Here is a 27822-nt window from a genome sequence, read left to right on the forward strand (position 1 = left end):
AATTTTTAAACCGCGGTACAACTGAAAAACGTAAAACGTTAACTCGGTAATCCTTAGCATCGCATAACCTTATCGTTACAAACGGAACGGTCGGTCTCGGGTTTGATTCTCGTCAAGGCAATTTTTATTATCCTTCGCGTGACCTTTTTTAATCCGTAATTATTACAAAACTGCCCAAAAACAAGTGTAACGTATTTGGGGTATATGTACGTTTGTTCCACCGTAGCAGTTCAACGGCTGAACCGATTTAGATGTATGACCCCGCGTTGAAATCCTTACGTTACCGGGAGTGTCATAGGCTATATACAATATGAAGACCTAAGGCATAGAACAATCTAAGTTCTTTTTTTCTTTAATTGGGTTAGTGGTACCGTCTATTAAATTTTAATGGTTTTACAAGTTAAAGTAGTAATTTTGAGGGAAAAAACAGTCCATCTTCATGATAATCACGTTTGAATATTATGCATTCAAGGAAGTATCAATCATATTGTTCTACTAATATCACTGTTTTCTAGAAGAGCCAAACGTGACTTACACTGTTCTTTCCCTGAGGTCTTCATATATATATATATATATATATATATATATAAATAAAAAAATAAGTAAAAAAATTATACATTATACTATATTAAACACAAAATACTATAACAAAATTGTCACCCGCACGCTCTGTAATTATCCTATTAAAGAGCTAGCAGTTCAAATGCGTGTGGCGATTTACTTAATATGTACGACGGTGATATCAGTACCACTAGTATAATACCGATTGACAACGATATACCAAATACGAACTCTGTTTTACCTGATGTGACCGACGACCATCCGAGATCTATAAATCAGTGGAAGCGGTAAAACAGCTCCTACAATCAGCGCTATAAGAGAACAAAGGTTAGAGGAATCGGCACGGGTCAAACAGTTTCCAGACGGTGGGAACGGGTTCAGAGAATACCGGTCATTGCCCATAATTCCACTTGACTACTTCCGATGAAGTGGAATAACGAAAGGATACTGCAAATCGACGAGTATTTGTTTTACGCCCTCTCTATTGTAGAACATACAGCTCGACAAAATTTTTTTGTTTGTGGCTACTTACGCCAAAATGGAGTACTGTAATGTTGTTCACCTTGTGATGCGTAATATTCGAGGGACTCGGTCATAATGGCATAAAGCCTTCACGGATCTAATGATAACGGTCCGAAATTTAGAGACCATTCATTACACTGGCCGGACATTCCATTTTTTTTTCAGCAGTCCTGTTTTTTAATTTTAACAGATTTAAAATTTGTAAATCGTTTTGAAACATCTTCTGTAATTAAATTTATTATCACTAAGTAATTTGTCACAGTATTAATATATTAGTAAGTAATGATGTTTTTATTTACGTATATGGTGACTATCGAGTGTTATTTCTGATAAATCTATTGGTTAATGTATATTTCGAAACGCGTCATTTTCATGAACTTATCGGTAAAATCACACGATGTATAAAAACTTCGGGCCTTTACTGTTTTCCCCCACAATGGTTTCTTTTACGTGTTAGTAACTGCTCATGTTTAAACAGGAAGCCTTTTCTGTTAACTACTCGTAGGTTAAGTTTGGTTAGATTATACTTATAATTTCTCTGCAAATACCCACCGATTCGGAAGAAAAAACTGTAAAAAAGTGGCTGTCGGATATAGAAAAAGTACCCAGATTTCAAATACAAGTACGTAACGAAAAAAAAACCATTGTTGGGGGAGAAACATAAAAGAAACAAAACTTCCTACTTTCAAAATATCTTTTACAAAATAATTTTTATTAGTTACAATTCATTCAAGGCCTGTAAAAAAATTTACACTAAACATTACGTAGGGGTGAAAAACGAGTTGAATTGGTTCATTAAGTAACTGGTGTATTATCCAGTATGACAAATACTCGTAAATAAAAGAATTACTGGAAAACTATGAATATGCTCTACATTTAGTCGTTTATACGCTTTTTATAAACAAAAAAAAATTCTTACAAAATTTATATTGGAATAAACTAAGAAATCCAACTATTTAACACGGTAAACGTTTAACTTAACCCTGTTAGAAACCAAAATATATAAAGTTACAAGTTCATACGAGTTATAGTGCAATAATAAGGACAAAAAACTTTTAGTACCATTACGTCAAAAAAGTAAATGAGATGAAAAAACCTAAAAAAATCCGGCGATATTACTGTAGAACATACAGATAACAAAATACATTTTCACTGTATTATAAAATCAACATAGATTTTAATTTAATGTAAATTAACATAAACAAAACAACTGTTAAAATTATCACTTACACTTAAAGTACTTTAAAGTAAATAATTTAAATAACTTCGACTCTATGATATAAACAAATAATTTTTTTTAAAATTTAAAATAAAATAAAAAAAGTATAAACTGAAGATAATAACCTTTTAAACAAACCCTTTAAAACTGTTTAAACAGAATACGACTGATCTGGATATGAAACTTGGATTCCAGCGTTACATTTGAATTAATCAAAATAAAGTACGTACACTGGAAAACATATTGGAAATATAAATAAGTAATTTCGAGTAGTTTTACAAGAAATAAATAATTCTATTATTATGGAAAATAATTTAGCAAAATACTAAAGTAAGCTCAAACAAAAGAAGTTGAAACGTTGAATTTAATCACAATCAGCTAACATATCTCCTTAATAAAAGCAATATTTTAAATCGAACAACATAAATTTTCTTGCACAATTCGTAGCGATAAATTTAATAAAAAAGCGGCAAATATTTCTTACAAATGTTTAGAATCATTAATAATATATGTGAAATTTACAATTAAATACATAAATATTAGGTAAAATTTTGTATAAAATATGTAAATGTTAGATCATAAATTTACTGAATCAAATCAAATCAAATGAAGTTGAAATGAAGAATGAAAGTTAAATAATTTTTTTATACCGCTATAGTTTTAAATTGAGAAATATTCTATAAATTAGGATATATATTTGTCGTTAAACACTGTAATTCTGAAGACGTAATAATTTTGAAAGATCTGTTATTTGAAGATTATAAACATAAGTTAATCTGGTTATTAGCAAACGGTTTACTTTTGATTACTCATATAAAATTACCGAATAATTTTCTGAAATTCACGATTAAATAAAATAAAACTAATATAGAATATTAATATCCAGTTGAGGATAACTTCGTCCAGGGATCTGAATCTCTAGCACAATAATACAAACATAACATATACGTAAAAAAATTCAAAAGGTAAATAACCTGACGGCTTTATCAAGGCGCTTGCTCTAAAAGCGGCCATCTTAAACTTTCAATCCAATCCGATGCAGTTTAACCTTCAAAAGGTTCCCTCGTCAGATTTAAAAGTAATAGAGTCCAACTTAAAGATTATTTGGAATGACGTACTTCGTAAATATTACGAATGAAACTAATATAAACGAATAATATTTAACAACGAATTAATTTTAGGAGAAAATTTAATTAAATTACCTGTTGTTGCAATCCCCTCAAACAGGTAGCCGTAGGCTAACAGAGTAAAAACACAACGTCGCACTAAACACTATACACAACTTTTTAAACTTCATGTTCCCCACTCTAAACTAAATAACATTGCACTTATTTCACACGTTTCGAAGAATTTACTTGAAAGTGAAACATTATAAACAAACAAAGTTCATAAAAAAATATTTTAGTTAAGAAAACAAAATTATATACAATACAACAACCTCTAACGAGCAACCCACAAAAAGCACTAAACAAAAATCTAGTCCTTACATGGCGCATGCGCGTTGCAGTTGGACAGGTATGCGATGCGGCCTTGTGGAAGGGGAAGGGAAATCAACTGACAGTATGCACATACAATACGCTACCTGGTGGGTGCTATGTAAACCTAAAAAAAAAATATAATTCCTAGTAACACTACTGACATCTGGTGTCACTTCATTGAAGTACTGTTGTAAATTTGTTTGCCTTGCGTTAGAGTTGTTGTTAGTCGTAGGTTATGTGTTTCGCATTGTGAATTAAATAATGTAGTGTTGATAATTGTCTGTTTAGAATTACTAGTGTACGTAAAATGAGTGATGATGAAAAAAAGGATGACGATGATTTCGATATATATTCAAATCTACCAAATTTTCGATATGATGATTCCCTGCAGAAGGTCAGTTACATTTGTTACGGTAAAAAAAAAATGTGTTGTGCGTATGAAATTTATGCGTTGTAATAAAAAAACGTAATTATTGCGGTATTTTTTAAGGTATTTAACATATATTTAAGGATCTCTGTAGTCGTTCTATTTCGGTTTTAGGTTTGGTGTCATCATCTACATCTTTATGTATGAGTTACATTTTATTTTTTTGAATATCAAACCTTTTTAAAATTTGTTAGATTGCAATAATGAATATAAGTTTAACGCCTATTCTTTTATGTTTGTGGTGTTACCCAATTGTGAGGTTATCTTTCCATAACCTAAAATTGCAGTGTTTGGTTGTAATCTACTGTTTTGGTATTTTCACTTGGAAAAAATCTGTTTTTTAAGAACTGCGTTTCTATGAATTAAGTGTATTTATATTATAGCAGCATTTACATCATATTACATCATACCATTGTTGGGGTCTTTTCTGTTTTCCCCTGCACAGGTTTTTTTTTTTACATTATGTAATTGCGTATGATTATAAATATAATGAACCAAACTTAACCTATGCTGGCTTTGCTCGCTAACTTATTTTATATTATTAATTCACAGGTTATTATATTAAAATTCACAGCAAAGCTTTCTCTTGTGAGAGACATATAATGACCAACATTAATTGGAGTTCAGGCTCAAAACTATCCAGGTAATAGCCAAGGCAGTAATATGCACATATTAGTTAGGTGCCAAAAGACACCTACTAGTGTGATGCACGTAAAAGCATGTTCATTTAAAAAATATATATATTTTTACACTTCTGTATGTATGACATCAATTCCTATCATTTTCTTACGCAATTGTTTTATTTGTGATCTTCTCTATTAACTGATGTGTATTGTGTTTGTTATTATTTATATTTCAAAGTTTTTAAACAAAATTATAAATCATTTTGACTTTTGGCAGTTTGATAACTTTAAATATGTAGTGCGTTATTAATTTAGACCTGAAAGGTAATGAAAAATGAATCATTGATTATTATAATTATTTTTAAGGCTAAGTTTCCGTATTAGTGACTTTTCTCATGCTTCATAAATCTTGTTTGTTATTCATTGTAATTATCACAGTTCCTTTTTATATCATACAAAAATGTTTAATTACTAATTGCAATTTATTTCTACAATTTACCTTGTTTATTTTATTTATCTTGTTACAGTTACAGGTATTAGTTCATTATCCGATCGACCCCCCCAGTTTTCCATTCAGAATAATACTTATGGAGCTTTTGAAATATTTTTATCTTTATTGGATAAATTACACAAATTACGGTTGAATGAAAGTTATTGGCTAACTAATATCTTTGATAATAAACTTGATGCAATGTATTCTTGACAGTACATATTGTACTGTAATAAAAAGTGATAGTGTAGTACTGTAATTACAAGTAATAAGCATACTTGTTATCTCTTTTATATCTTAAAGGTAGGCCAAATAATTATTTTTCCCAATTATATTTCACTTAGTAGCACATTGTTCTGTTATTCTCAGTTTTTATCTATGCTCCAGTTTGCTTGTTTTCACATATAGTATGTCTAAAATCTTTGATTCACCCATATTGAAAGAAGATGCATGCAAATTATTACAAGAGAATAGCGATATACTGAAACAAATAAAATGCACTAATAATCATGAGATAAAGATTTATCTCACAAAAAAAAAATGTTTGGTTGTGCAATATAGCTGTAAACTACAAAAGGGGGTACGGCCAAATAATTGACTGAAAGGTCCTTTGTCAGCAGTAGTAATATATTGGTAGATGGAAAAATTAACCAACATTTGCTGGTGTGAGCGTCAGTTAAACTTGTGTAAAATTACCACTGTAGATCGGAATACTTATATGAGAGAAGTCTTTTGTTTTCACTGTTGAAAAGCTATCTGTAGAAAGTTTGAAGAAGCAGACAAAATTGCAGAAGTTTATGAGAGTATGTTCACCAAACAGAAGAATAATACCAGACAGGTTCTCCACAAGTTGGTTGTTTGGTGGAATTTATTGTGACACAAAGAGATCTTTCTGCAAAAGTTCTGGATAGGTCAGCGCACACTTTGTGAGCCAACATTAAAGAGAAAGTTGTTTAGAGTACAACAATAATTACAACTGCTGGAAAGGTTACAATGAACAAGAACTTGAAGAAGTTGGTTTTCACGAAGGTAAATCATACGTATAATTTTGTTGATCTCACTGCAAATATGCAGCATGTAGAAAGGGTGTAATGTTCAACTATGTAGCAAAAGAAAAAACATAGAGGAACCGCATGGCAACACTTGGACAGCTACCTAGTAGAGTTTATGTGGTGACAACATGCTCATCTAACAATGAAATTTATTTTATGGTATTATAAAAAAATAACAGAATTCTGGCCCTCATAAAATTGAATTGTAAGTGGTTTAAAAATCTGTATTAAATTCATTTTCGTTAAATATTTTATTATGGTCAATGAGTAATCCTCCTCTATGAATCATGAGACCTTGCCGTTGGTGAGGGGGCTTGAGTGCTCAGGGATACAGAGTAGCTGGACAGAAGGTGCAACCATATCGGAGAGGTATCTGTTTGAGAGCCAGACTAAGGAATGATTCCTGAAAGAGGGCAGCAGCTCTTTCAGTAGTTGTTAGGGGCGTGAGTCAGGACGACTTAAACGGCCGTATCAACATCACTCGGTCCTCTGAGTACTGTGCAGCTGAAAGCAATGGAAAACTACAGCTGCTTTTTTTCCAAGAAAATGTGGCTCTCTGCATTTTCACATAGCAATAATGGAGGCGCCTTCCTTGGTAAAATATTCCGGAGGTAAAATAGTCCCCCGTTCAGATCTCCGGGTGGGGACTACTAAGGAAGGGGTCACCAGAAAATTAAAAAATAACATTCTACGAGTCGGAGCGTGGAATGTTAGAAGCTTCAAAAAGGTTGGTAGGCTAGAAAATTTAAAAAGGGAAATGGGTAGGACAAATGTGGATATAGTAGGAATTAGTGAGGTTCGGTGGGAAGAGGAAGGCGACTTGGTCAGGTGATTTTAGAGTAATTAACTCAGCGTCAAATAATGGGCAGGCAGGAGTAGGTTTCGTGATGAACAAGAAGATAGCGAGGAGAGTGGAGTATTTCAAAACGCATAGCGATAGAATCATTGTAATAAGGATAAAATCAAAACCTAAACCGACAACGATTGTTAACGTCTATATGCCTACAAGCGCCCATGATGATGATGAGGTAGAGTGTGTATACGAAGAGATTGATGAAGCAATTAAACACGTAAAAGGAGATGAAAATTTAATAATAGTTGGAGATTGGAATGCAAGCATTGGAAAAGGCAAGGAAGGAAATATAGTGGGTGAATACGGGCTGGGCAAAAGGAATGAAAGAGGGGACCGACTTATAGAGTTTTGCACGAAGTATAATTTAGTAATTGCCAACACCCAATTTAAAAATCATAATAGAAGAATATATACTTGGAAAAAGCCAGGCGATACTGCAAGGTATCAGATAGATTATATCATGGTTAAGCAAAGATTTAGAAATCAACTCGTTCACTGCAAAACTTACCCTGGAGCAGACATTGATAGCGACCATAATTTGGTGATAATGAAATGTAGATTGGGGTTTAAAAACCTGAAGAAAAGGTGTCAGATGAATCTGTGGAATTTAGAGAAGCTTGAGGAAGAGGAGGTAAAGAAGATTTTTGAGGAGGACATCGCAAGAGGTCTGAGTAAAAAAGATAAGGTAGAAAATGTAGAAGAAGAATGGGAGAATGTTAAAAAGGAAATTCTTAAATCAGCAGAAGCAAACTTAGGCGGAATAAAGAGAACCGGTAGAAAACCTTGGGTTTCAGACGATATATTGCAGCTGATGGATGAACGTAGAAAATATAAGAATGCTAGTGATGAAGAAAGGAACTATCGGAAATTAAGAAATGCTATAAACAGGAAGTGCAAACTGGTGAAAGAAGAGTGGATTAAAGAAAAGTGTTCAGAAGTGGAAAGAGAAATGAACATTGGTAAAATAGACGGAGCATACAGGAAAGTTAAGGAAAATTTTGGGGTACATAAATTAAAATCTAATAATGTGTTAAACAAAGATGGTACACCAATATATAATAGGAAAGGTAAAGTTGATAGATGGGTGGAATATATTGAAGAGTTATACGGAGGAAATGAATTAGAAAATGGTGTTATAGAGGAAGAAGAGGAAGTTGAGGAGGATGAAATGGGAGAAACAATACTGAGATCTGAATTTAAGAGAGCATTAAAAGATTTAAATGGCAGAAAGGCTCCTAGAATAGATGGAATACCTGTAGAATTACTGCGCAGTGCAGGTGAGGAAGCGATTGATAGATTATACAAACTGGTGTGTAATATTTATGAAAATGGGGAATTTCCATCAGACTTCAAAAAAAGTGTTATAGTTATGATACCAAAGAAAGCAGGGGCAGATAAATGTGAAGAATACAGAACAATTAGTTTAACTAGTCATGCATCAAAAATCTTAACTAGAATTTTATACAGAAGAATTGAGAGGAGAGTGGAAGAAGTGTTAGGAGAAGACCAATTTGGTTTCAGGAAAAGTATAGGGACAAGGGAAGCAATTTTAGGCCTCAGATTAATAGTAGAAGGAAGATTAAAGAAAAACAAACCAACATACTTGGCGTTTATAGACCTAGAAAAGGCTTTCGATAACGTAGACTGGAATAAAATGTTCAGCATTTTAAAAAAATTAGGGTTCAAATACAGAGATAGAAGAACAATTGCTAACATGTACAGGAACCAAACAGCAACAATAACAATTGAAGAACATAAGAAAGAAGCCCTAATAAGAAAGGGAGTCCGACAAGGATGTTCCCTATCTCCGTTACTTTTTAATCTTTACATGGAACTAGCAGTTAATGATGTTAAAGAACAATTTAGATTCGGAGTAACAGTACAAGGTGAAAAGATAAAGATGCTACGATTTGCTGATGATATAGTAATTCTAGCCGAGAGTAAAAAGGATTTAGAAGAAACAATGAACGGCATAGATGAAGTCCTACGCAAGAACTATCGCGTGAAAATAAACAAGAACAAAACAAAAGTAATGAAATGTAGTAGAAATAACAAAGATGGACCTTTGAATGTGAAAATAGGAGGAGAAAAGATTATGGAGGTAGAAGAATTTTGTTATTTGGGAAGTAAAATTACTAAAGATGGACGAAGCAGGAGCGATATAAAATGCCGAATAGCACAAGCTAAACTAGCCTTCAGTAAGAAATATAATTTGTTTACATCAAAAATTAATTTAAATGTCAGGAAAAGATTTTTGAAAGTGTATGTTTGGAGTGTCGCTTTATATGGAAGTGAAACTTGGACAATCGGAGTATCTGAGAAGAAAAGATTAGAAGCTTTTGAAATGTGGTGCTATAGGAGAATGTTAAAAATCAGATGGGTGGATAAAGTGACAAATGAAGAGGTATTGCGGCAAATAGATGAAGAAAGAATCATTTGGAAAAATATAGTTAAAAGAAGAGACAGACTTATAGGCCACATACTAAGGCATCCTGGAATAGTCGCTTTAATATTGGAAGGACAGGTAGAAGGGAAAAATTGTGTAGGCAGCCCACGTTTGGAGTATGTAAAACAAATTGTTAGGGATGTAGGATGTAGAGGGTATACTGAAATGAAACGACTAGCACTAGATAGGGAATCTTGGAGAGCTGCATCAAACCAGTCAAATGACTGAAGACAAAAAAAAAAAAAGAAGAGTAATAATAAGTTTATGTTGGGGTAAATTACATTTTCAAAGAGATCTAAATTAATTTATTATTCTTAATTGCAACCGCTTTCTCCCATTACTTTTACTGAACCCAATTCTGAAAAATTGCATTTCATAGAAATTAATTTACAATTTATATAGCACTAGGAAAAAAGTGGGCCTATGGCCCGCCGCAAAAGTGTTACATGGTTTATGTTTCATTATACATGATTTTGTTAAATGCTTTTTCCACTTGAACTAAATAGGTTTATGAATTTAGCGTACTAACAACAACAAAAAGCTTCAAAATCCTGAACATTTTTAGCTATTTCTTGAGTGTTGAGTCTTGAGCTTCATCAGTTTGGTATCTCAAACCCTGATTTATGGCTTCTTATGCTATTTACCACTATTAGATAGAAAACTAATCCAATGCTGGCCCACTCACTCCTCTGAAGAAGCAGCAGCAGTTTTCCTTTTAGCTACTAAAAGGAGTAGCTGACTCAATTCCTATTGTATGTACCTAAGCAAGTGGAATAAAAGACAGTTTTTTGAATGCCCAGAATGTAAAAGAACGTTGACTCTAATAAGTTTCTCATACGAAAGGATGAGAAACATCATTGGATAATACCCAATGATGAGATAATAACATCAAATGTTACTATGTTGAATGAATTTTTTGCTTGGAGTGGTTTCTGTAATGGCTGGGTCAATTCTATCTTCAGTTAGATGACCCGTTTAAAATAAAAGATAAAATATCACACGTAAATAAAAAAATAATATAAATATAAAAGTTTATTTTAGTGATCTCTTACTTCTGTCTTAGCTGCAGTTTTTAATAGTAGCCTAAATAAATGAAAAATTCTGTTATGAGTTTATATTAAGGCTATCATTTCATAAGAAGTATAATTCATCTAGCAACAAAATTCATATTTGTATTTATTATTACGTCTGTTTAGTATTATTGTATATTACTGTTACGATTAATGAATATTTCTTTTTGTTGTTTGCTGGTATGTAAATTGATTACCAGTTGATTCATTATGTCTTAGTGCTTACTTGTAGAAAATGAAATGAAATGAAAATGAGTCATCACTGTAAGCTTATATTTCACAATCATATAGTTGAAAATAATGAAATTGCATTACTGATAACAAAAAATTGTTATGAATAATGCATTTCATATATTAATCTGTTGTATAAAAACTAGATTATCAATATATATTTTGTAGATTCATTTAATCCCCCCATTAAATTCATTAAACTTAGTCGTATTTTATTTGCTCTTAGTTCATTGTTTTTGTCCTTAGTTCACATTATATGTGTTCTAACAAACAAAAAAATGTTCAGTTAACAGTAATATATAAATTTTATTAAATTAAATTTTCAGTTGACAATAATGATGAAAAAATTAAGTTCTTTGTAAAATAAAATTCCTTTTACAGTCACGTTCATTTCACATAGCCCATTGATAAATGCAAATGTTCTTTGTAAGATAGATAAATTTTATTATTTTTGTGTAAATGTTTACTTTTACTTCAAATTTAATTATAAGGTTTCAAATAATGAGATTACTACCGATCTGTTGCCATCTGTTTGACGCACAATAGAAGTGTTTGTTTTCCTTTAGCATTTTGGCAGAAAGGAATGTTGGAATTTTTATTATTATATATGCTGATGTACTTCTATCTGCATTTTAATGAGGAAAATGAAATGGTAGGTGAAAATTTGCGAGACCCTTGCTAAAAATCGAAATATCAGCTGATATAATAGAAGTCAGAAAACTAACTGCTACAACTGAAAAATATTTAATTTCCTAATTCTGTGTATGTTATTTCCATATTTTATACCGTATTATTATATTTCACTATGAGTGTAATTATTGTATTCTTGTATTATGTAGTGATTTTAATACGTTATTTGTTGGTTGTTGATTTTGTATTAGTTGTGGATAGCTTAGTAAATTGAATTTCAGCAGCAGAATATGATAGAAATTTGTGTTGGAGTTTGTATATTGATGTTCTGTTGTATACATTTCCTTCAGAATTCTAATAAGACAAATGCCTTTGCAAATTTCAGAAAATGAAATAAAAACAACAAACAAAATCACAAAATTCATTACAATAGCTCTGAAAACTCATGTCAAATTAATAAAAATATATGCTGTGACTGCAAACATATATCAAAGTACTAAAAAAAAATTGCCCAAAGATATGAGAAAAACTCCTGTAAATGGTGAAATAAATTTGATTAATCCGAAGTATAATAGCTTGACACCGGACTGCAGTATGTTTTATAAAGTTGACAAGTTGCAGTTTTTTGCAGTAATTTAAACAACAAATGTAAAAGTACTCCACTTTACCGATGAGTCTAATTTTTTTAAAGATTTTATTGAAAAAATTCAAAAATAAACATCAGTATTAAATCTTATGCGTAAATAATTAAGGACGCAAACTAGACATACTTGAGCAAACGAAAAGGTACAAACTCATAAAACAGCATTTTAAATTTAAAAAAAACATTCGGAATGAAACTTTTTAAAGGCATTGAATGAGAAAAATAATTCAAAATCCATTTCAGATAACGTGGAATCATGACATTCGGTGTTCCCAGTTATAATCCAAAAAATGTTTTGTGTAAACTAGCTCAGGCAGAAGTAAACTTTTTATAACGTTTGCTTTAAAATAAAATCTTACTACAGTTGATTTTAAAAAAGTTTTGCTTGTAATACTTAGTTTTACTTGGGTGTTGGTATGTTGCAAAGACCATTAAAACTGATGTATTCCTTGTCACAGATACGGTTGAAATTTATCCATCGTGAAAAAATTCTGTACGACCAAGTAAATCATCTCAGTTTAATACTTAATAAATATCTTTTATTTGTAGGTGTGCCTGTATATGTATCATATTATCAAAGTATTTCATTGTTGTGCAGTAGTGAAAATAAAAATAGCTTACATTTTACATCAATTCATGTTATTCCATCATTTCATCTTACTGTATGCCAAATGTCCATTACTAATATACGCCATATTTTTTCATTACTTCCAAGAAATTATATAAATCAGATATATAAACATTTTTATATGAATGTACAGTGTTATTCGTTTTCTCCCTTTCTGTTTTGTTCCTTAATTTTATTAGAAGACTAAGATTTTGGGAATGCCAGAATAGAATATAATTAATATTTTGGATGAATTCAGTTAAAACTTTCACTTATAACATCAGGTGATATTCCTGAACTAGAGTTTCTCTATAAACCAATATTCTGGGAATGAAGAGTCTATTTCATCCTTTTTTCAAGTGTAGGTTTTCTTTTCTATTTACAATATTACAATAATTCCTACATTTATCGATTGTATTATATAGATTCTCTTTTTTTTTCTATGAAATTATTAGTTTAGAAATAACATTATTTTGTGGATTGGTAATATCACTTTTGAACCTTTTTTTCTGTGGCACTGAGAAAAAAAATTGCACTTCTTTGATCAGTAATTTAAACACATTGGTTTATTTTTTGCAACTGGAATACAAATTATTTTGTGTTTATTGTACTATAAATGAATTGAAAAATTACGAATCCCTTTAAAATTACAAAAAAAAAACATCATCACAGGTGCTTATAAGTTAGCGGATGTTTAGACGGCCCCAACCTGGACTATAGTTGCTTTAGTCAATGTTCCGGTATCATTTGGTATATAGTTGTGTTAATGAAAAGAGGTAGTGATGTTGAGGTTGGAAACTGAATACTGGGGAATTTTGACAAAGGTTAAGTGTTGATCAGTATGTAAAGGAAAGACTCCTGTGCTTGGAGAGGATTGTCCTTGTTGTACAATAATATTTAGGTAGTACCATGACTAGGAAAGAAGAAATTCTGGCCATGAGGACGCTCCATGGTAAAGTTGATCGTCTTCATTTTTGACTGACGGAAACATTGCTGCAGTATGAAAAATTCTTTGGATAACAGGTGTGTGACCTACCACTAAATAGAGATGTCCTTGGGCATTAATGGGATGAACAGTTTGTACTATTCTGTGAGGTCACCTCTATGTTAAAAAGCTTTGTATTCTTTGTATGCCACGTAACTTAACTGATAATCAGGTGGCACGTCGAGTTTCTTAGTGCCATGAAATGCTGAAAAATTTTGAAAATGGGAAATGTGAACAGTATTGTGATAGGTGATGAAACGTGGCTGTACTATTATCATGCCCCAACCAAGGCCCAGAACAAAGTATCAATGTTCTAAGATGAGGAGACCCCCGTGGCTGTTCGAAAATCCAGGTCAGTGAAGAAGAGAATGGTGGCCTTTTTAGTGATGTATTGTAGTGGTGGTATTTTTCAGTGTGAGAGCAATTTTAGAGTGAGGTGTGTCAGAAACTCAGAGGACAGTTACAGGGAAGTGGTATACTGAGAATCTCTGCCTAAAGTTGTCGATGTTCTCTAGAAGCTGTGCCCAAAGTCAAGGATGAACATGTGGTTTCTTCATCACAATAATGCTCCAAAGTTTGTTTCCAAGAGTGTTTTGCCATACTGGATTAAAACTGTTAGAGCACCCTCTCTGTAGTACCGATCTCACTACATGTGACTTCATGCTGTTCTCCCAAATGAAGAACCGACAAAGGGAGGCATTTTACAAACGATGATGAGTGTGCCCAGATATCTGATGTAACGTGACAGGGTTTCTTTGAAGACTGGTTTCAAAGAATGGAGAAATGTATAATATGTCGTGTAAATTATCTTTAAAAATTATAAAAAATAAAGTCTTATTGTAAAACTTTGCTATTGTCTTTTGTATGAGTATGTGTACACCGGAAAATATGTATTTATGCTGCTGCCCTACATACATATTTAAAAAGATGTATATTAAAAAAACTAGTATTTATTATATTTTTTTAAAACAATTTTCCCTCTCTTATCTTTGTAAAGATTTTTCACTATGGCAGTTGCTTGGGCCTGGCCACACCTAACCGTAAAAAAGATTGCAAACATTTTGATTTTGTCGCTTTAAGAGGGGTGTAGTGATCCCAAACAAAATGGAAAAAAATTCTTCTTGTTATCCACAAAAATATTATTTATATTTATATTACTATAAAGATTATTATTTGAGAAGGTGTTGTCACCAACAAGCTGACAGATAAAAAGTAGAAAATGAGATTAATTTTTAATTGCAGGGTCATAGTCCCCATTCGTAATCTTAAAATATTTTTTAATGTAACTTATGGTAGTTGGTGAAAATTTGTGTATGAACAGTTTATACTAAACATAATAGAATTTATTGAGTTCGTGGATACTTTGCTTAAAAATTAATCTATACTTTTTTTTTCAGTTGGAAACAAAAAATAAGCAACTGTTAAAAGAGATTTTGTTATTAGAAAAGCAGGTTGCAGCATTAACTAAAGAATTATCGAAATGTAAAGAAGAAAGAGATTTATTAGGGAAAAACATTTCTTCTCTATATTTGTCAGCTAAACAAGAAATCAGTAGAAAAGATAAACAGATCAAGGATTTGACTGAAAGGTAAGCTTTTTATTTGTAACATTTTAAATTAATAAAAATAGTTAACGTGTTTTTAGATAAAAACTTTGTACATCAAAATAATTTACAAATGGAAATTTAAAACAAGCGAATCTTTCATAATTATCCAAGGCATGCAGAGAAAAAGATTAAGATATATTGTGATTATAATTTTCTTCTTGATGACATGAGATTTGTTGAGTAAATTTCTAAATACTTAAATTTGTGCAGAGATAAATGTTATATAATATTTAATTTGATCATTATACATTGTTAGTAAGGTCAAAAAAAGTAGACCTGGTTATTTTGATTGATTTTAGATGAGCACTTTTCATGAGCAATGTATTTTGTGTTAAATTAGAAAAATCATTTACGTGGACATTTGAAATGTTAAAAGTAGGATTTGAGAACGAGACAATTTCAGTAAATTAAGATTTTTTTAATTAAAGAATTTCTTTAATCAAAATATTAAATATCTCATTGAGTACCAAGAAGATAACTATGATAAAAGAAAAAGTGCAAAATAAATTTAGCCCAACATTAACACGCAAAGTACGATGATGTTTTTTGTGATTTTGAGGTGGTTATTGTTCAATAAATTTATATCGTAAAACAAACTGAGCGAGGAATTTTATCTTTCGCTTATGGAATGTCTTCATATGAGGTATCAAAAAACTTCTGTTTGTAGGAAAATCTATTGAAATCTGATTCACTCGGTTATTGAATAACGACAGATTTTTTATTCTCAAATTGCAAATAACATTTAAAGACTAGTATTTTGATTCAAAAGGAAAATTCACTTGAAAACTTCATAGTTTCTCAAAAGAAAATATTCATGTTTCTTTTGAAAGTGATATTTCAAAGAATGAAAAAAATGCCCGCAGCAGTGTGTCAAAGGGTAGTGCTTTAAAAGGTTGGCTAGATGGTTTCTAAGATACAGTAGACACCGTTGAGGTATAATTTCCTAAGTTATTAAGATTAAGCCTTTGATAGGTTACACAAAGAAGAGAGGTATTTATTGATGTCGATATGTGTCCTTATACATCTATAAAATATGTTTATTACTTCCATTGATCCAAAAGTGATTTTTTTCTTCCAATAAAATTCACCATTCAGTGCTGATGTAATTTCATATTTGCTGTATTTTATATCCTAGTACGGTATGTTTTAACATGAGTTACTTTAGTGTGAAAATACATTAACATTTTTTGGTTTTATAATCAACAGTTTTACAACTGGGATTTATGATATTTTTTTTATTGTAAACTTGAAAAATATCAATTTTCTCACATCAGCTGGGATGCTTAGAAACCCTTTTTTATTGCAACATTTAGAGATTTTTGTTACTGTGCTGTTGCGTCATGTATGCGTAATTATACAAGTTATTATAGATTCATCTGTGATGTACATATAATGTTTACAAATATGAATACCTATATATTTATTATATTTTTCACTTTTAATGTTAATTTTATCTTAATTATTACTTTTTCTGAAATAAATTTTAATTATAATTAATATATTTTCATTAGTACATAAGTATATGTTAGCGATTTAAATTTCTGCCATTATATAATGGCACTAAAAGCAAATGTTCAAAAAATTTATGGAAGATAATTACTATAGAAGAAAATATTTTGAAACTAAGCGAGTCAGATATTCAAAAGAATTAAATAATCACAAAATTTAAATTATCACATTCATCTACAAGTAACCTACTATAAAAACAAGGATGAGTATAAGAAAGATGTAAGAAGTGGTATATCAGCATGAAGTAGCACATGCTTAGCTTATATGCTTCTTAACCAGGCAACAATTTCTGCAGACATTGTCAACTTTTATTATGTTAAAGCAGAATTTAGTCGAAACCAAAGAAATGTTCTGTATACCAGGAAAGGGTGGTTTAATCAGTTTAGAAATTTAATCAAATTATATAAGTATTAGATGACACTGCAACTGTAGATTTTTCACTGCCAAAGACTACCCTAATATGTTAGCTTAGTTAATAAATCAAGTCAAGTAACATGTGTACTAGATATATTAGTCATCACAAAAGTAACATATCATCATATCACATATTCAGAAGTCTTATTTTAAAAAGTTGGAGACTGTTCTGGATAAGCCTTGTAAGATGAATAATAAACACTTTGTTACTGTATTTGAGCCTACTTCACATAAAGTAGGTGAGTGTAGAAAAATTTTCTGTTCTTATATTAATTAAAGTTATTTACATAAATTAATCCACCAGTTATTTAATTATTAATCCACCCTTTACATAAAAAAGGTGATAAAACCAACCCTGACAACTGTAGGGGAATTTCCTTACTAGATTGCACTTACAAAATTCTATCAAGAATAATTTACAACAGAATCAAAGACCAACTGGAACAAGAACTAGGGGAATACCAAAGGGAATTTAGACCATGGCAAGGCTGCCCAGAACAAATTCTAAATTTAAAATTAATTATAAGGTATCATAAACTAAGGAATGAACAACTGGTAGTGACTTTTATTGATTTCAAGAAAGCATATGATTGTGTGCATCGAGAATCTCTGCTAAAAATCCTTAGAAATTTAGGGCTTCACCCAAAACTAGTCAAAATCATCAGACTAACGGATACCAAATCCAAATTTGGGGGAAAATGAGATGGACTGTCACCGCTTTTATTCGACTGTGGGGAAGATCAAGAAGAAGAAGACAGAAGAAGTTCTTTGGCTGCCTCAACGTGCAACCTCCCAATGGATGCCAACATACCCGCCGGAGCAGCAGGTCTGGCTGGCCCGCTGAGGGAGCCGCTGGATGTGTACACTACCTTCCTGCTCCAGCTTGCCAGGCTTCAATCGCCCTGGCCGGCAGATGCAGCAGCAGTAGTCTGCCCAGTGTAGGATTGCTTGGGGAGAAGCGCCGGCGAAGGACGACTGACACTGACTCGACACTGGGGGAATCTGGGGGCCACCACTGGCACACTGTAGTGGGGACCCAACTGCCGCTCTGGTCTGACTTCAATGGATGAGTCAGAACTCCCCAACTTCGCCAGAGACCAGCTTTCAGACTTAACAGCACTTCTTAGAAAAACGCAAAAAACGGCCCATTTCAGGGCCACCACAAGGTTATGAATTAGAAGCTGTTGAAACCATTCAACAACAATAGCCCATCTCAGGGCTATCATAAGGTTAGTAAATACAATGAGCTGTCTAGCCAATCTACGAAAAAAACGACCCTTTTTAGGAGTACCATAATGTTAAGTGCCGTCAAAGCCATTTGGTGACAGTGTGTGTGGGCGCACGCGTGCATATGTAAAATGTTACTGATGACTAGAATGCAGTTGCAAATCTATCACAGATAGGTATCATTTTTATCATTTACTTATATAAAGTCAGCGACAATTTATTCTTATGAAGAATAATTACAAATTTCATTACAAATATATTTTCATTACAAATTTCTGAAAGAATTTGGTTTCAGGAAATTATGTAACTCTTCTATAAGGTCTTTATAGTTTTTATTTTGACTTATCATAAATACATCCTGCTCACTGGTTCAATGAAAGAGGAAAGTATTTGATGAGGAATCACTTTTTTCTATCCTTAGCCATAGACTAGTTTGTTATATTTTTTACCTTCTAATGAGTTTGAAGTTTAATATCTCTATAATAAAGTTAAAAAACTGAGGGTTATGCTATCATATTCCATGACCAATTTTCTGCTGCAAACGTTTTTATTATTTTGTCTTCAAAAGACTGAAGGAAAATTATAGTAAAGTGCCTTTTACTAGTTCTTAACCTAACTCGCCTTTACATCTGACTTTCATTTAACATTAAACATTTTTTTTATAAATATGTTCAATTACTAATATGTCTAATTGCTAAATATTTTAGCTTTTCACATTGTGTTTTGCCATATTGGTGTTTTTCAACCATACGTTTTTACACATTTCACAGAGATATAAATTTGAGTCATATTAAAATCTTATCAAAAATCTTTCTTTTGTGTTTCTTCTTTTTTTAATGAAATTTTTGTAATGAATTGAAATTGTATAAAGTTGTAGCAAGTAGATAGTAGGAGAATAAAGTAATACTGTAACGCAGGTTGTGAAGCTTCAAACTCATCAGCAAAACCTTAACGGAATGAGTCTGATAACTAAAAATAATCGGTAAAAGACTAATTCATTTGTCTAAACTGTTTTACCTGCTAAGTTGAGTCGCTTCCTCTAATCTCTCTAAAATGGATAGGGCTTGATTTTTATTTACAATATTTTTTTGTTTTAAAGCTTTAATCTATCTTATTCTTTAATTACAGGAGTATATCTTATGAACAGAAATACTTTCATCTTAGAAAAGAAAAAGCAGCTCTACAAAATGAAAAACAATATGACATTAGTTTGATTGAAAGTAAAAATAAATGTACATCATTGAGAAGTGAAGTTATTCGTGATGATAAATTAATTGCTGATAGAAAATCATCTTCCTATCGTTATTGTACAAGATCTAGAAGTAAAAAAGAAATAGAATCTGTTAAAGAATCATCAAAGCGATTGAAATTAAGGAACAAGTCAAAATCAAAAAATTCTGAAAACATTGAGAAAGCAATTTCCTTGAAGGAAAAAAAAGGTTCTAGAGCGTTAGTCGATAAAGGAAATACGAGCGCATCTAAAGAATTAATTTCCGAAGAATATAAATCAATTAAAGAAGATATGATAATTCATCGAGAAAGTGAAGTGAAAGACGATGAGGAAAAATCAGAAAGCATTGTTATTAAGAATGAAAATGAATCTTCTGTTTCAATAAATGATACTCCTAGTACACCGGTTGGGAATACACCTACAGTTTTTACACCGCTCACTGTGTTACCGAAGTTTGTAGGACCACAAACGACATTTTCCATTCGAAAATACAAGCAACTTTATGGTGTTAGTCCGTTTAAAAAATGTACAACGGCTCATCCTACAAAAATAGTTTCATCACCGGTTTCACAAAAGTCTTCTGCTGATAATACAAAAGAAAATCTTCCTAAAGTGAAACTCTTCTGTGATAATAATGTTAGTGAAAAAATTGATGTAACCTCGGTAAAAGTAAATGTTGGCCAGGAACTGCAAATAGTTTCTGAAAGTTCTGAAAAGATCAATAAACCTAAAAATTGTTTAGAAATAGATAACTGTGTTATTAATAAAAATTTAATTAATACTTTAAGACTGACAGATGAGAAAGAAAATAAAAATAGTAAAAAAAATACAGATATTTGTGATAAATCTAATAAAAATTTAAAAAATATACATGATGAATCGACAGTCTCTATGAATGAAGAAAATACTGATATACCAGATGTTAGTAAAGATAATGAATACTTAACAGTACATTCAGATGTTAATAAAATTTTATCTATACCTGAAGAAAAAGAAAGTAAATATGAATTTAATGTATTGGAAACATCAAAAATTGGAAACAAAAATAATGAGAGTAATACTACAAATGATCTAAAAGAAAAATGTGAAGAAATTCAACAAAGTTGTGTTCATTCTAAAGATTCTGAAGCAAGTGTAATAGAAAAAAGTGTCGGTAATTTTAATATCACAAAGGAAAATGTCGAAGGAAATGTCAATAAATTTATCAGTGGAGCATCTGAAAATCGTAATGATGTATGCTTACTGGACAAAGGATCTTGTGAAATATATGACGGAATTAGTGAGGTTTGTAAGAAAAGTGATGACAATGATAAAAAAGTAATATCTAACATCTATAAGAAAAATAATAAAATTGGAATAAATCTAATTAAAAATGTTACAGAAAAGAAGAAAAGTGTCCATGATATATCAGATAAAATAAAAGAAGTAAATCACAAAAATTTAGGAAGTAATATCATGGAGTTTACTTCTAGTCCAAATTCATGTGATTCATTTACACTAGAAATTACAAATTCTCCTTCACCTTCAATTCCCGATAAGATGAATGATGATGATGATGAACTCAAAGACGAGTTAATAGAAATTAATAAGCAGGAATTATCTGCTGATAAAACTAATACCGATCATTTTTCGACTATAAAATCTGATATTCAGTCGGAAACTTTTGCTTTAAATCTTATGTTAACACCAAATAAAAAAATAATTCCTTCTATGACTAATGATAATGTTTCAAGCGATAAAGATGGTAAATCTCTAGTAAAAGTACAGAATAATTCATCATTGTTAAGTATTAATTGTGTTTCCAAACGAATAATGCATTCAACAAAAGTTAACAAAACAAAACCAAAGAATAAAGAACTACAATTGAAAGAGTTATTTGGAGACAGTCCGTTAAAACCGGATGATGTTTCGTCTTGTAGTGAAAATGCCAGCAGTAGTTTTAATATATTTAATAATATTAATCCTATACTTTCCAAATGTGTCGATTCAAATAAAATATTAAGTATTTCGACATTTAATTTAAACGATAAAGATAAGAAAACAGATATATCATCTCAAGAACATAATGAAAATATTTTAATTGCACCGGATATTTCAAAACATTATGTAGATTTTAAAGAAGCCTTTCAAATTAGAAAAAATGAAATAAAAATAAGTGAACATGATAAAGTGTTGCCTGAAAATGAATCTGTTTCTTTTAATAATCAGTTTAATAAAAATAATTCTATAAATAAAGAAAATCCAAATCGTATTACAATTCAAAAATTAAATTCATCTCCTCCAACGAATTTAAAAAATATATTATGCGATAAAATACAGAATAGTAACAGTAATATTTCCAACTCAAACGATAACCAACACGAACTTAATAAAAAATGTAATAATGAAAACGACAAAGTTTTGAGCAAAACGTTTTCTCCAGATATTTTTGGTTCTGAAATACATAAAACGTCATCTTCGGAAACCAATAAAAATCTACCGTCTACTATTAACGCTTTAAAAATTTCTGAGAGTAGTATAATAACTACTTATGAAGATAGTATGATACATATGATCAAAAAATTTTCTAAAGTCGGTGATAAAATATCTCCAATTAAAACACCTTGTAAACAAACTGATGATTCAGCAGAAGAAATATTACCGACGAAAACAAATATTATATTTGATATCTCAGAAAATAAAATTTTACATTCTAATGAGGAAAATGACATAGAAGTAAAATTTACTAAAATCGATAGCGGTATTTCTTTAAGTAAACCATTTGATAAATCAAATGAATGTAAAGTAACTTATTTAGAACAAAGTAATTTTAAAAATATTAGTAATATAAGAGGTAAATTGTTAAAAGAATCTAGTGAAAATGATATAACACCACCGACTATTATTAGAAAGGATGGAATATCAGTCTGTTTATCTAGTGAGCATTGTGAATTTAAAAGACCAAGGCGTCTAAGAAAAATTATTAAATTTAATAATATTGAATGTGGTGAAAGTTTGGTCGGCAAAAAATCAGGATTCGAAACGAATTCTATACGAAATGCTGTCAGTAAAAGAAAATGTGAGGAAGATATATCAAAAAATAAAATTAATGTAGAACATACAGAGAGAAAGAAAAGAAAGCTTATAGTTTCTACTAAAAAGAAAGAAAAGGACAGTCAAGAAGTTAATGATAAAGAAAAATCTGCATCATTATTACAGAAAAGAACACGAAACAAAAAATCAAGTGAAATCACCGGTGATCATAAATCATCTAAAGAAGAAATAATTGACAAATTAAGGTCGAGTACGTTAAAAAAAGACAAAGAAGAAATAACAGAAGATAAGAAAAAAGAATTTAACGAAAAAAATTTATTTAATAAAAAATTAAACTTACAGAGTAACAGTTTTCATTACGATAAGAAGAGAGGTTCGATTAAATATAGTAATATTTGTGAACGGCGTTCACCTTCTGAATATTTTAATCGGCAGCATAAAAGTAGACTCAGGCAGGAAAATTCACCAAACAGACGTACTAGTAGAAGATCAGTGAGATATAGTACTCCTGTTGGAATTCGATACAGCAGTTGTAACAAACGTAAAACAGAAAAAAAATTGAATTTAGATACTCAAAAATATAACTTAAAAAAGATCAAATTTCACGATTATAATTTAAAATCCGGTAAAGAAGAAGATAATAAAACTGAATGCAGTAATAATAAAAATAAAGACAAGAAGTTAGTTCATAGTTCAGGTAATAGCGATATAAAAAAAAATAAATGCCCTGTTTCGGTAGGTAATTCAATGATAAATTCAAACAAAAGTTTATGTTCATCTGTAAAACGACTATCTGAAAGTCCAAATGTTATCAAAGATGTACAATCTTTATCGTCTCTTAAACAGAATGTAGAAAGTCGTATGACTTGGAAAATCATTCCTCTGAAATTTGATGAATTACGAAGTAAAACGAGTCTATTTAAAAAATTCGTAGAAAGTAAAAAGATACCTGAATTTATTTCTAATAATAAAGATAAAAGTAGTACTCTTGAGGTAATGCAAGAACCTATTAGAAGTATGAAACCTACATGTTCGATCGTCATAAGAAAACGTGCTAAACGTTCAGGAGAAAGAAAACTAGAGGATTCACAAGTTTTATCTGATAATATAACAACAAATCAAAAAATAATAGAGACAAATAGTTTCGATGAACAAATTAATAAAAGTTTAACATCAGAAGACAGTAAAAATATAGCAAATTCTTCTATCGATCAAGACGGATTACTGAAGAAAAAACAACTTGTTCAAAAAACACGATGCATTGTAAAAACACCATTAGATTTTAAGAAAGAAATTGGTGATATTTCACTTAGTAGTGACGACGATCAAGATGTAAGTGTTTCAAATAGTTCAGATGATTCACAACATTCTGATGAATCGTGGAAACCGACGAGACGATGTAAGACGTAACATTTATTAATTTTATAATCTAATTATGTGCATAATAATCTTATAATATTAACACATTCACTGCTGTTCCAGTCCCCGGTGCTAGGAAAGGTTATTCTATCAAGTTTGATGTTATAATTGTCTGCCTTGATGGTAATGCGTTTCCCATCCACAGGTTGCAGAACATATCTTAGCTATAATGCGGCTCTGGTTGCCAGGTACTTATAATGTTATATATTGAATCAAGTTGTACTTTTATGCTATGTTTAGTTTACGAATCTGTTTTTTTTTTAGGTTAGTTTTAGCATATTTTCGCGTAGTTCGTGTCACCAGCATCTGGAGTAGCCCTGCTGATGTATTTAATTTTCCTAACACCGGAGTCCAGAACAGCACTAATAATTATGGGCATAATCAGAATCCATTTGTAAATAAACTCGCTGTTTACCTTTTAACACTTTAAAAGAACTTTCCTTTACTTTTAATAAATAACATTAAAATAGTTTAAATGCAAAATAATATATAATAGTTCATATTATAAAATAAGATAAAAGTAAAAATATTTCTAGTATATTTAGTTTATAATAAATAATCCTATTGTTTGTTGTTAATTTAATTTTATTCCACTATTCTTTCAATAATTTATTAATAACATTAAAAAAAATTGCGTATTAATAATTCATGAAATAAAAAACAAAAAAAGAAACGTACAAAAGTCATTAAAAAAATCAAGTAATATAAGAATTAACTAAACGGTAAAATTCATTAACACTTTAATAATGTTCCAACAAAACTTAGCTTTTTAAAATTTTCACATTTTAAATAGAAGTATGGTACGAATTAAAACACTCAAGACAATAACCTGGATTGCCATCACACTCATGGCAGAAAGATGTCACCTTATGCACTTTCATGTCTGTTTCTTTGTTATTACTTGATTCCATAGATTCTGGTAGCAACCACCACCTGTTTTTCTTTTTTTTCGCCCCAGACCTTCGAGCTTTACAAACATGTGACAAAGTCTCTTGCCTATGCCTTCTTCTATATCAATCGTTTATGGTTTTCTGACCAAACTATTTGCTAACACCCTCCTAAATTCTGTTATTGTCGTTTTTTTGTTGTTACTTGGTATTTTTTTATAAATGATCAGGCATTAACAACTGAAACACCAAAAATTAATTCAGGTGCGACCTTGTGGTACCTATCATTTTATACTATTATGCAAAACGGAATGGTAGAATGACATCTGGTCACTGCATACGCCTTTTTTTTTGCTTTATTATAATGAATAACACAATGTGGTTTCTTCACTGGTTTACCTTTTTTGTTGGTCTTTCCCATGTCAACTAATTTTGTGTCATCAAAATTAGTCAACATCAATACAAGGCCGTTTGTCTTGCCATTTTATGACTAATTTTTTTCTTTTCTAGACCGAAGATTTTCCCACGTTTTAATTTCAGTTGTTTTATTTCTTTGGGACTCCTTTTCTATTACTTCGCAATGTATCACAGTATGCAATTTTTATTTTTAATAATTTCTCTGCTAGAGATATACCAGAGTAAAAATTGCCAGCGTTCAAGGTTTCTGACAATCGCATAAATAAGCAATTATGCAATATATTAATCAGAACCATAATAAGCATTTTTTTTATTATTAGGCCTAACCAGATACTGATTATTATTGAAAAAAATAATCTTAACAAATAGAAAATAATTGAATTATTTGGCATTCATAAGTTACAAAAAAACTTAAATAGTTGATGGATCTTTACCCCGGAGATAGGAACCTTAACTAAGTAATGTGTTGTAACCACAGTCAATTTTGTACCACCAGTGTCCAGAAGGTAAATATTTATAAAAAACCTGTAAAATTACTTATTCGTTGCTATAACATTTTGTAGAATAATTGAAAAAAAATCACGTTAAAGAAAAAAAGCAGTCACACTGTGGTGAGTTTTCAGTGAAATCCAGCTACACTAAACGCAAGGTAGGTTCTAGTCTCTGGGAACTGGGACAGCACGCGGTAAAATGCGATTAAAATAATTCTGCAGAGAATGTGGTAAGAAATGTTTGCATTAACTGACTAGTTATCGATTGAATTCTACATTTATTAATATAATTTTAACATTAAAAAATTTTTATTTTTAACACAGTTATGAAAGTATTATTGGATGAATTACACATTTAGGTCCAAAATATATTAGCAACATTTTTTATTAAGGTTAGAAGCTACAAAATATGGTTGGGATAAGTGATAATAGTCATCCTACATCTTGCTCGATAACTTGTTAAATTAAAAATCATTGATTCATACAGTAATTATACCCATCTATCACTAAAAATCCCAGTTAATGGTTTTTTTTTGCATGTAGTTTCTAGTTAATAGCTAATTAAGATTGACATTTCATCAGTTAACAAAACAAAAAAAAATTAATCATTGAGAATCTTTTTTAATAAATATAATCTTTCTTCACCATTCACGTATTTAATTTTACATGGGTGCACAAAATAGTAGAAGTAAATTAATCTATAATTGCAGGGAGTTCTGTCCTATGCATATTTTGCAGATATTTTTCTTTCATTTCACTAAATAATTTTTTTTTTAAATATAGCGTGTATTTAAGATATTAAAGTTGTGTATTTATTCAAAAAAATAGTAAACTATTGAATTTAATTTCTAAAAAATATCACAAATTACACATTTTTTCACTAATCAATCTAGTATTAATCTGTTATATACTTTAATCACTTGCATGTGAATTTAATAATCGATAACAGTCAATCGTAATGAAATGCTTTTTGTTTGTAAGTTATGATATGACTTCATATCAGTAGTTGCAAAAATTATCCATTCTGAAAATTTGAGTCTGTAAATATATTAAATGACAAGTTGGAAGTTAGACTAATTGAAAACTTTTGTTTTCAAATGCGTTATATACTGTATATAATTGTGTAGATTTTTCTTATTAAATGTATACTTATTAGATTAAGTTAACAATATTGTTTATTATTTTGTAGTTATTAGATTTATAAAGTTCATTTATTTACTTCGTTATTGTGAAGTATTTGTATTATTGAAGTATTTGTGAAATACTTCTAATGTAAAATAATTTTATAATTGATTACTATACTGTTTGAAATGATATATATTAAATCAATTTTGTTTAATAAATAAAATCAAATGTTTTCTTTATTTTATTGTAAGAGTACATGTACTATATGTTCATTCTTTTTCTTTACTTTTTATTACAGTAATAAACTTGTTCTGATCTCATGTTTTTTTTAATTTTTCATCAAAAAAATTTCACTTTTAATCTGTTAACCATCCATTATATGGCTGCTAATACATATATTTGGAATGCCACATATTTATTTTTACAATTGCAATTCGACATCTACAAACATAGTATAAAATTGATGTACCAAACTTGCACATTTGGACAGGAAAATACTTGTATGTAATTTATAGATGAAAAGTTCACATTTTACACATTACAAGAATGCACGCCAAGAATTTTGTTCGATTTACAATACTAAGTGTTTGGCGTGCAATTATTTTTATTAACTCTGTTTTTAGCTT

At 30.3% G+C, this 27822-nt stretch overlaps 2 protein-coding genes across 3 annotated transcripts in view; one reads left to right on the top strand and one right to left on the bottom strand.

Moving 5' to 3' along the window:
• cno (adherens junction formation factor afadin) overlaps positions 1 to 3752 on the bottom strand; it is a 650000-nt gene extending 646248 nt beyond the window's left edge. For both annotated transcript variants that reach the window (XM_075376810.1, XM_075376809.1), the window contains exon 1: positions 3505 to 3752. The gene's annotated coding sequence lies outside the window, so the exon portion shown is untranslated. The remainder of the gene's footprint in view (positions 1 to 3504) is intronic.
• Positions 3753 to 3962: 210 nt separating this feature from the next.
• LOC142331814 (uncharacterized) lies at positions 3963 to 27516 on the top strand. Its single transcript, XM_075377947.1, has 3 exons — positions 3963 to 4174; positions 15235 to 15425; positions 19722 to 27516. The coding sequence occupies exons 1-3, from the start codon at positions 4088 to 4090 to the stop codon at positions 24265 to 24267; spliced, it is 4824 nt and encodes a 1607-aa protein (XP_075234062.1). The 5' UTR covers positions 3963 to 4087; the 3' UTR covers positions 24268 to 27516.
• Positions 27517 to 27822: the final 306 nt, after the last annotated feature.

This window comes from Lycorma delicatula, chromosome 10 (assembly GCF_047948215.1).
Source record: "Lycorma delicatula isolate Av1 chromosome 10, ASM4794821v1, whole genome shotgun sequence".
In the NCBI taxonomy this organism is placed as follows: Eukaryota; Metazoa; Arthropoda; class Insecta; order Hemiptera; family Fulgoridae; genus Lycorma; species Lycorma delicatula.

Excerpts from the sequence above, each read along its gene's own strand:
- LOC142331814 (XM_075377947.1), top strand. The coding sequence starts at position 4,088 with ATGAGTGATGATGAAAAAAAGGATGACGATGATTTCGATATATATTCA. Across the intron at positions 4,175-15,234 it reads ATGATGATTCCCTGCAGAAG|TTGGAAACAAAAAATAAGCA; the intron begins GTCAGTTACATT and ends TTTTTTTTTCAG. Across the intron at positions 15,426-19,721 it reads ATCAAGGATTTGACTGAAAG|GAGTATATCTTATGAACAGA; the intron begins GTAAGCTTTTTA and ends CTTTAATTACAG.